This window comes from Xyrauchen texanus, chromosome 14, assembly GCF_025860055.1.
Source record: "Xyrauchen texanus isolate HMW12.3.18 chromosome 14, RBS_HiC_50CHRs, whole genome shotgun sequence".
Classification (NCBI taxonomy): domain Eukaryota; kingdom Metazoa; phylum Chordata; class Actinopteri; order Cypriniformes; family Catostomidae; genus Xyrauchen; species Xyrauchen texanus.
In genome coordinates, this window is record NC_068289.1 from 3,784,890 (window position 1) to 3,796,305 (window position 11,416).

The window sequence follows — 11,416 nt, forward strand, 5'->3', positions numbered from 1 at the left end:
ACAAGATGATATCATACCATTTTACAATTTTTGGTATTGCCATTTTCTGTTAGTACCTCGCAACCCTCTTGTTGGCACTTAGTTTACAGGAGACAGTAAAGAGTTCCATCTGGAGTTGGCCTGCCCTAAGAAAACATTTAAAAGCCTCATCTATTAAATTAGGAATGCACATTTTAGTCATTTTTAATACTTGCTAAAACTTTGTGGAATGTGGTTAACCCAGCTGGAATCTTTAGAAATCACAAACAAGCACAAGGTTTATGTCATGAGTTTGTCTTACTGGATTCCACAATTTGTTGGGGTGTAACGAAAAGGCCAATCAAAACACTTAACCAAAGTGTTGAGTAGCTATTGTTAAAATAGTTTTTACAGGAAATCCTTAACTGACATGTTCTACTAAGGCCCCAACATCTTACATTAAACATGGACACAGTGACAGTTAAGCTAAATTACACACCATGCGACAGCAGGCCAAAGAGGATTACTGATCCGGGTATTTTCAGGGTGTTTTTCCCAGTTCCACGTGCCCCCGTTTTCTCCATCCATTCATTGTAATGGTCTCTCAAAACGTAATGTTTGGTCTTGAAAATGGCTGATTTAACAGCTGGTCTTTAAGTGCCTTCTATTTTTAAAGCTCTTGTTACAGAATCAGCTAGAACATGAGGGCCAACATACCAGTCTGTCAGAAGCCAGCAAGAGTGGAATGGCACTCGATCAGCAACAGATGCAGGTACCAGGTGAGCAATGGCGGGAAAACTTAAAAGGAAAGTTCTGGTTCAATTCAATTAAGAGCATTTGTGTCATAACGGTGATTACTACAAAAACATTATTTCAACTTGTTCCTCCTTTTCTTTAAAAGTAAAATGTAGGTTACAGTGAGACACTTACAATGGAAATGAGACCAATTGAGAGTTTAAAGGCAGAAATGTGACGCTTCTACTTTTATAAAAGCACTTACATTAATTTTTATGGTAAAACTCATGTATTATTTAAGCTGTGAAGTTGTGCAAATTGTCATTTTTACAGTCGTTTTAGGGGTGGTTGGCATTAAATCATCATGGCAATGAAGTTGTAAAATTGACTATAGCTTTACACAGAAAAAGTTTAGTTAGTAAGCAATTTATCACACTAAAATATGTTAACACCCATATTGTTTACATCTTGTGACTATACGTTTGATACGGTGAGTATTTAAATGTTTACGGATTGGCCCCATTCACTTCCATTGTAAGTCCCTCGCTTTAAAAAAAATAAATAAAAGGGTTAAAGTAGGGACAATTGAAAATAATTTTTTGTTGGAATCAATATTATGCCACAAATGCTGTCGATTGAGCTTAACTTGTATTGAACCCGGAATATTCCTTAAAAGTGGCACTCGAAAAGAAGACTAAGAAAAAAGGGCCCAAGAACATTTCAGTAGCTAGCTTGAAGAACTTATGAAGGCATTTCAAATTCTGTTAAATCTGACATTGATAATGTGTCAGTTCACAAGTACTACATACTTCAAAAATGGTTAAAACCACAGTAACGGGTGCATTCCATTCAGTAGTGATCATCCCTATCCCCTATTCCCTTCGAAGACTTTACCATCCACTGTTAGAGCTTTGGAGGGCTAATGTAAGGGACTCAAAACTAATGCTCACATTTTAAGTCATTTTTATGGGAAATTCTGTTAGAAGCGATCTTACAGCTGGACTATCACGATTGTTATCCCTACGAAGTGCCCTTCGGAGGGTGATTTATTCCATTTTGAACACAGGGCTTGTCATAGTCAAACTGAAACTAAACTTGATTCTCAAGCAACGCTCTTACGAGGCCTTAAGTGACCTCGCTCTGCAACAGAGCCGTTACAGGTTCAAAGAAAGTACAAATGGGAGTACAAGCTATTTTTCATATCAAAAAATGAACCAATTTCATTTTCAAGAGGAACAAAGAGCAGGAAAAAAAATGGAAGCATTCATGCAGCAATTATGCAAATTTAAAACAGCAGATGGTCAACAACATAGTAGGATCCATTACTAGAATCTCCTTTTCCATGTATTCACTAACAAGAAGTCATACTTGAACACGAGGTAGACAATTTCAAGTTACAATCAGTCCAGTTGTAAACGAGTTGTATCTAGACATATGACCACATGGCTGTAACATATGTAATGTGCCACTCATAAAATAACATTTTGCACAGGATTAAGCAACAGGGTCCAGTTTCTGGGTGTCAGCTCTCAAACCCAGTTTCAGTTAAAAGAATCAATCTACACACAGACAGGTTACAGGTTTGTATATGCCCTTCAATGTTTCACACTATCAAATGAGAGGGCAGTTCATGCTAAAAGTAGTGTGAGAAGGCCTCTCTTCTGCCAACCACTGAGCACCATGTGTCAAGCAGACATGCTTTCTATTAATAGAACTAAATATTTGCTACATATACAGTTTAACTGCCTTTGAAAACACGTGCACTTCACACACAGCTCAAGTGTTTGTTATTTTTCACCATGGGTGTGAAATGAAAGGAGTTTAAATGTCATAAATTCGAGATCTTACTGGGCGAAAATCATTTCCTAAGCAGTCAAATCATGGTTTTCTCCAGCATGGAGCACCCAGCACCTGTTTCAACACATCAGCCCATCTTATGTTGCACACTGGTAGCACATTCTTAAAGGTTAACCATATCAAATACATTAGAAACATTACCACACCATGATACTGGGAAACAACACTTTTGACATTGCTCAGAAATGTGAAATTAGCTGTCGACATTTGTTTGGCAACTCTCACACACAGGAAGCAGACATGACTAGTAGGAGAGGAAATTATCTACTTGCCTATTAGAGTAAATGCTACTTTAAGTATGCAGGGCCTCAAAGGCAAACATATGCATGGTCTGTTATGTAAATGAGTTCCTCGCGAGACCAGTCTAGTGATCTTTGGTTTAATAAATAATCTGTCTGTCTTAAAGGCAGAACCGTGTGATTTTCATGTTTTTCTCAGGAGGTCTACAAGTTCCTCTATAATTATCTTTTCAACCGAGAACATTACAGACAGTGCTTTAATCCACAAGAGATTAATTTACCTCTCTTGCAATGATGTTGAGGGCATCTTCCTCGGCAGTCAACCCATTTTTGCTGGGGGTTCTTTTACGTCCTGGTCCTTGTGACCCCATTAAATTTACCTTTAATAATTCCTTCTGAAAGAAATGCACACTCGAGACCTGATCCCAATCAATAAACACTCCTCCAACAAAGACATACAAGAAGAAAATGCGTCTCCAACTCTAAATAAAAACGTTAAACAGCTGCTTGGCTACGCTGTATCTTTGGCGACGCGGTACATTGTGTTACATCCGTCTTTTGCTCTCTTCCTACTGCTGTACTTTTTAACTGAAGAGTCACACGCGTACTCATGACACACGTGTCGCCCCTGAGAAGCTGCCAAAAATGGCTGTAAACGATATGAGTTTGGTTTGCAAACAGATTGACTGTCAGTTTACAGGCCGGTTAAAAGTTTTCCTCCTCTTGCTAGTTTACCCTCGGTGTGTAGATGAACTCGAGAGCATGTTCTTTCCGAGTTGGGGGGGAGTATCAGGGTTCTCTCACACCCTCTTTGCTATTTTTAATCATGGGAGTCTGGGGCTAAAAACAGAAACCTAATCGTGCACTTCTTAAAGTCATACACGTGTACTTATATTAAATTTATTCGGAATAAAAATATTTTGTAGCAACAATTTTATCATTCCGCGAAATAGGTGCCTTTTCTATATATATATATATATATATATATATATATATATATATATATATATATATATATAGAAAATATATATAGAATATATAGAAAAGGCACCGATTTCATGGAATGATAAAATTGTGGCTACAAAATAATTTATATATATATATATATATATATATATATATATATATATATATATAAATATAGGCTATATTTTGTTTTTTAATATTTTTTTTATATGATTTTTAAAGCATACTCTGTACGATTTGCACTGTGCCATCTCAAACTCTATTTAATTAAAAATATATGTTGGGTTATGTGTTTAAAAATGAGTTAACTTTTTTACTGTTCATTTAGACATTACTATATTATAGCTCAATATCATGGCACTAAATTGTTTATTAGAATGAGAATTGAATACTGATATACCATGGTAACAGGCCATTTAGGATCGACCCTTACTGACAATCGTAACAAAATAAGACGGTGGTAAACAGACAGATGAGACACTTGTAGGGCGCATGTTTGGTTTGAAAGTTGGTAGGGAAAAGAGATAATACTCAAAATGTTGGTGTTAAGGAAATGCAAGAACGTAAGTCAGGTAATTCAGTCAAAATATCATTATTTTCTCATGCAGCAAGTCTCATTAAATAAAAATAAATAAATAAATAAAATCCTGCACCTATAATCCACCATTACCTAGTCATAGACTGTCGTTCAAATTCAAAGCTGTTTTCCTAAAGGAGGCGCTAACAGGTGATAGCATGAAAACCAGTTGAATCGTATCTAGTGACGTACTTCCGTTTTTTCACCTTTACTCCTGATGTGAACGATCGGCCGCAGATTCGTCGATTTCGAAAATCTTGCTCCCAAACCAAATCTCAATATTCAGCTATTCATTAAATGCATCTTTGCTGCTACATGAGGTTGGGATGAAATAAGTGGCATGATTACTTAAAATGGCAGAAGTACGCTGAATTAAAAAACAAACAAACAAACAAACAAAAACGAATGATACACGGATTATCCTGGGTTTCGAATAAATTCATCGACAATCAAAGAGTACGCCACTATACGCTCTCTTGTCGTTGTTTATTCACCAGACCTACAAGGTGACATAAATCGCAAGCTAATGGTCTTTTGACCTTGTTTGAAATCTGACAATCATTTGCTCACACTGCTCCCAAATATAATGCCATAATGTTATGGTGTCCATAACAGTAATTGAATGAACATACTGCCCAAATGAATAAAGCCCCACTGAGTTTGATTGTTATTAATGCAGACATGGCGTGGGTCGTTTTTATTTATTTTCATTTTGCAAGATAAAAATAACAATTACAAATACAAAGACAAAACAATGAACAAAGAGGGTTACATTATGACAAAGCTTGTTATTCTAGACTATATGCAGTACACATAAAAGAGTCTTGCATGTTATGTTATGTTTATGTTATTTTTACATTTGGCATTATTAGAAACGCATCTTTTTGCACTACTGGTCGGCGCTGCACTGTCTCTTATTGTGCCTATTGTCCTGTTCGTTTTAGTAATTTATTGTACAGTCCCGTACTTTTTGCACACGTTTGCACGTGCACTTTATGTAGAAATTTTATTTGGTCTGTGTAGTCTCATGTGGTTCTGTGTTTGCCCTATGTTGTTTTATGTAGCACCTCCTGGAGGAACTGTGTACTGTACTAACTGTATATGGTTGAACGACAATAAAAACCACTTGACCTGACTTGACTTGACATGCAATATCATTTTAAAATTCCTTAATGAATTTAAATATTTTTACATTTCTTTCTTGAAAATAAAAAGGAAGGAGTTTTCTTTGAAAATGTACACTTATGAATGTAAAATTTGGCAAGAAAAATTTATTAATTATAAAATTAAAATGAGAAGGTCTATTCAGAGATTCAACAACAAAAAAAAAACTACATTTTTGGGGTTATGTAAAAGTTTTAAAATAAATACATTTTAACAAAATTTGAGAATTCAACCCAAAATACTTTTCAATAAGTACACTCCCAAAACAAATGCATAATTGTTTCTTCAAACTGATGACAGAAGTTGCACATGGGGGAAATACTATTATTAAATTAAGCAAGTTTATAATTTACTGGGTAGCAATTATGTAAAATTTTAATAGAGACTTCAACAACTTTATTGGATAACAAAATCATTTGTCTTAGAAGCCAGAAATCTTCCCATTCTATATCACTAAATGTATTATTCCAAAAACTTACACAAGCAGATAGAGAAATCGGAGGTCTGTTAAGAATTAAAAACATTAATTTATTGTCAACATATAAATTAGTTTAGTCAAAAATAGGAGGAGAGAATAAAAAAACTTTAGGGCCATGCTTTACTAAAAGTTTGACACAATCAAGAATTGTACCAAAAACTATGGCATACTCTCTTGGGGGAACTGGAAAAGAGAATTATTGCATAAAATATTCGTAAGTGAGCAGGACACCCCTATCATCTAAAAGTATATTCTTATCAAACCAATTAAGAAAACAAAGAGATTTATATTTATATCTAATATTTTTGTTGTTCCAGCTCAAATAACTATTTGGAGAAAAACTACCATTATATATTAGGGACCAACATATTAAAGCCTGTTTATGAAAACTAGATATAGCTAAAGGTATTTTAGAGGTGTCATAGTTGCAGTGCAAGAAAAAATTTAATCGGCTAAATAAAGTCAAAATTCACATCTGTACCTCAAAGTGACTTCTTTTTAAAATAGTCTTTTAACCTTTCAATTAGCATTTTGAAGGTTGAAAACATAGTCAATTTCTCAGGCCAGAAACGCGTTGAGAAAGTCAGAACAGAACAAAGCAAGCTAATTCAAGATCAAATCACTCGGCTAACTTTGTTTGGGAACCTTGTATTATCTCAATAATATAGGACTTTTTCTCTTTTCATGTAGACCTTGTGGCCTGGCATTCATGGCACTGGGCTATCTAAAACATGTGACACACCCTATTAGCGACATTTCTGGTCTGATGTTGTCATTTGAAATGAGACATGAATAAGCAACTTGGAATGAAATCTCAACTCACCCATTTGCAGATATCCTTTTCCATGCCAGACCAGTAGAATCTGGTGCTGATGTCATCACATGTCTTCTCCATGCCACAATGACCCCCTGATCACTAGCATGGAGGCTAACAAATACAGCATTGGACTCCTCTGGAGAGGTAACCACTTTGGCCAGATGCTCCCCTCGTCAACACCTCCTACATATATAGTGGGCATCTGATATGATGCTAAATAAATTAGAAGGCATAATGACAGATTTCTCATTTGTGGGTGAACTATCCCTTCAAACCTTACCCTTGAAAAGGTCATTCTCAGCTCTTTTTATAATAAACCCGTCGCGTTTGTTGGACCCAGCCAGGTACGTGCCATGAATTAGAATCATTTTGAATTCCCCCAGTTTAACAGGATCCATCATGAGTGAGAGAATGTGAAACCCTTCACTAAGCACCTACCTTATATTATATAGAAATTCACTTGTTTTTCTGTACCTTATATCTCATCGTTGACTTCCTACATCGTAAACTACCATACCAGAATTATTGAAGAAGAGGTAGGTTATGTTAAAGAATATATATGAAATATGGATATAAGTAGGAATGGATGGATTGTATATTGCACATGGCTGATTTGACAAAAGGAAAGTATTTGGGGGCAGTTTTAACTGTTCATGAGGTGGATGGCCTGAGGGAAATAAACTGTTCCTGTGCCTGGCTGTTCTGGTGCTCAGTGCTCTGTAGTGCTGGCCAGAGCACAACAGTTCGAAAAGGAAGTGTACTGGGTGAGTGGTGTCAAGAGTGATTTTACCAGCCTTTTCGTCACTCTGGATGTGTACAATAATCCTCTCAACAGTCCAAACTATCCTTTGAAGTCTTTTAATGTCTGACTTGGTAGCTGAACCAAACCAGACAGTTATTGAAGTGAAGAGGACAGACTCAATAACTGCCGAGTATAACTGTATCAGCAGCACCTGTGGCAGGTTGAACTTCCTCAGCTGGCAAAGGAAGCACAACCTCTGCTGGGCCTTTTTCAAAGAGTCAATGTGGGTCTCCCACTTCAGGTCCTGTGATATTGTATTGCCCAGGAACCTGAATGACTCCACTGCTGCCTCAGTGCTGTTTCAGAATGGTGAGTGGGGTTAATGTTGGGGTGTTCCTCCTAAAGTCCACTATCATCTCCACTGTTTTGAGAGTGTTAAACTCCAGGTTGTTTTGACTATACCAGATTGCCAGCTGTTCAACTTCCCTTCTGTATGCAGACTCATCATCATCTTTAATGAGGCCGATGACTGTAGTATCATCTGCAAACTTCAGGAGCTTGACAGAGGGGTCCTCGGTGATGCAGTCATTTGATTAAAGGGAGACTAGTAGTGGGGAGAGCAAACATCCCTGGGGGGCACCAGTGCTGATTGTACATGTGCTGGAGGTGAATTTCCCCATCCTCACTAGCTGCTGCCTGTCTGTCAGAAAGCTGGTGATCCACTGACAGATAGAGGCAGGAACAGAGAGCTAGGTTAAGTTAGTCCATAGGAGAGCAGGGTTGATGGTGTTAAAAGCCAAACTGAAGTCAACAAACAATATCCTTGCATAATCCCTGGTTTGTCTAGACGTTGAAGCATGTAATGCAGTCCCATATTGACTGCATCATCCCCAGAACTGTTTGCTCAACAAGCAAACTGCAAGTGATACAGGAAGAATTCAGGATTCAGTGGGCCAACACCAGTCTCTCAAATAACTTAATGACCACAGATGTCAGAGCAACGGGCCGAAATGGCCCAATCAGTCCTGGTTTCTGGAGATGGTAGAAATACTGGACGGGCCTCCATGGGAAATACCACTGAAGAAAGATCTTCTCTCTCAAACACAAGGCACGGATTGGCATCCCCAGCCAGAGCTGTGAAGCCAACACATGTGGCCTTTGAACGGAGGGCATTAAACATGCCAGAACTGAAGCATTACGTCATGAACACTATTTATACCAGAGCACCATCCATGAGATGCCTCTACATGCTAAAATTGAATGGACACTGATTGGTGTCTTTCATATGGCAAAGATCCAGTAAACTGTCCCATACATGAAATTCTCATATTCCTTCAAGAGCGATTAGACGCAGGACTCTCTCCTTCAACACTCAAAGATATGTGGCAACTATATCTGCATATCATGTACCTGATGACGGCACCACTATAGGCAAACATAATTTAATCATAAAGTTCCTTAGAGGAGCAAGACAATTAAATCCACCTCGGCTGGCTACAGTCCCAACTTGAGAACTAACTTTGGTCCTCAAAGTGCTCGCAGGACCCCCCTTTTGCACATGCTCTCCGTCAAGACTGCACTACTGCTGGCTCTGGCCTCAGTAAAATGGGTCGGTGACTTACATGCACTATCATTTGATAATTCATGTCTGGAGTTTGGCTACTGTCAAAACCCAGAAAAGGCTATGTACCTAAGGTTCTAACTACACCCTTCAGAACGCAGGTGGTTCACCTTCAAGTCTTCTTCCCCAATCAATCCTTGCATTTGTTATGCCCTGTGCGGGTGCTTCATGCATACATTGAGCGCACCTGCCAGATCAGTCTGATCAGCTCTTTGTGTGCAATGAAGGATGCATGAAAGGAATGTCCGTCTTCAAGCAAAGACTTTCTCACTGGATCGTTGATGCGATTGCCCTGGCTTACGAGTCGCAGGATAAGATTTGCCCAATTATTGTTAAAGCACACTAGTGTTAATTTTGTCACCTATTTTTAATTTAGTCTTAGTCTTAGTCTTGTGCCAAATGTCCTTGTTAGTTTTAGTCATATTTAGTCATTCACATATCTTTTTTTGTTAGTCAAGTTTTAGTCGACTAAAAGTCTCGTCATTTTAGTCTAGTTTTAGTCAAAAGAGAATTTAAGGTATCTTAGTCAAGGTTTAGTCGACTAAAAGCCTCGTCATTTTAGTCAAAAGAAAACTCAATATATCTTAGTCAAGTGTAAGTCAAAACATTTGTCTTTTTTAAAATAAATTATTTCTGAGATTAATTCTGAGATAACCATTTCAGTCAAATAGTGTTTAACACATCTCAAATATTGGTTAAATGTCATAATTACCTGACAAAATACACTTGTTGAATGATTTTTGTTGAATTCACTTTGTTAAAAGTGTCTGGTTTTCTGATTTAAGAGACATATTCACAAATGATGAACTTGTTCTTTAGATTATTTTATTTTGAACCAACACAATTCAAAAGCTGGGGCCCAACAGACTCAGACTGACAAATTACAAAGGTTTTTAAAGCTGTTTTTGGTTGCCTTTTGTCTCATTTTTCTATTCAGAGTGTACCCTTTAGATGTCGCTTAAGGTTGGTGGTGTTTTTCCCCGATATTTTTTGTCCGCAGTGCTTCCCGTCAGTTATAATGACACACTCTGACTTTTTGTCAATGTCATTGTTGTTGTGTTCTTGCTCCATGTAGTTTCGTGTTGCATCCACAGGCTGGCAGCAACAGGAGTATGAGACCTGTAACCGTCACTTGAGCAACAGCGCAAACTCATTCGGAATATTTTGAAGGCTCGTAACAGCTGAATATGACGATTGTTGACAAAAATGAAGATAGATTTTATCTTCGTTTTTATTTTATGCAAAACATTTTAGTCTCGTCTTTTTTCGTCAACAATAATGCATGTTAATTTAGTCTTAGTCAGCGTTTTTGGACATTGGTGCAGTCTCGTCATCGTCTCGTCTTAGTCATGGAAAAAAAGGTCGTTGACGAACATATTTAGTCTCGTCTCGTCTGACGAAATTAACACTAAAGCACACTCATCTAAAGTCATGGCCTCCTCATGGGCATGGACAAACGATGTGTCTTTACAAGACATATGTTTTGCAGCAGCACGGTATTCTCAAAACACACTTGCAAGGTTTTACAACCTAGACGTAATGTCTCTCTCATCACAAGTCCTCTCTGTTTATGATGCTTGCAATTTCGTTTGTTAACATACACTTATTTTACACAACAGCCTACTTTTCACAAGCACTTTCATTATAAACAAACTCCCTTCCTGACTGGGTTTGTGAAGGGGTTAATTCATACTATATGGCTATAGTTCATTAATCCCCTCCTTTGCATGCCTGCTTTTATAGAGAACAGCTTTGCACCAAAAAGGGTGTAAAATATTGCCATTATTGTAGAGAGGTTTCAACTAGGTTGTTGAAACACTCCCCATTGCAAACACAATGTCTCGTTCCCTTTGTCTCAAGGAACCAAGGTTACACACATAACTAAGACGTTTTGAAGGATGAATTAAATGTTTTGCATGACTACACTTTTCAGACATGTAATAGAGTTGTGATGTCCCATAAAACAGTTGTCACAATTGCACTTACAGTTTAGAGAATGTTAAGACTGTTTCAAAAAATTAGCCAAAGCGATTGAGAAAAACTGTAATAAATTGTAGTTTGAAGGTGTGAGATTCATTCAGTCAATAATTATTTTTGTTTAAATTCATTAGCATCCTCGTTAATTGATGTTATCAAATGGCCTGGTCTTGGGCGGGCTCATCCAAACTCTTAATTGATCAGTATAAGTGCCCAGGTGAATGTGTTTAAAAGGAAGCTCAGAGGCGCCACAATTCAACAGTTGTTCTGAGTTCTGTGAAAGAG

General features: G+C 37.4%; 1 protein-coding gene across 17 annotated transcripts in view; it reads right to left on the reverse strand.

Moving 5' to 3' along the window:
* lrrfip1a (leucine rich repeat (in FLII) interacting protein 1a) overlaps window positions 1–3,557 on the reverse strand; it is a 47,347-nt gene extending 43,790 nt beyond the window's left edge. For 16 of the 17 annotated variants that reach the window (XM_052142322.1, XM_052142320.1, XM_052142319.1 and 13 more), the window contains exon 1: window positions 3,071–3,557. In XM_052142322.1, the coding sequence (XP_051998282.1) occupies window positions 3,071–3,160 (90 nt within the window). In that variant the 5' untranslated portion in view covers window positions 3,161–3,557. The remainder of the gene's footprint in view (window positions 1–3,070) is intronic. The other variant, XM_052142321.1, reaches the window with a different exon arrangement.
* Window positions 3,558–11,416: the final 7,859 nt, after the last annotated feature.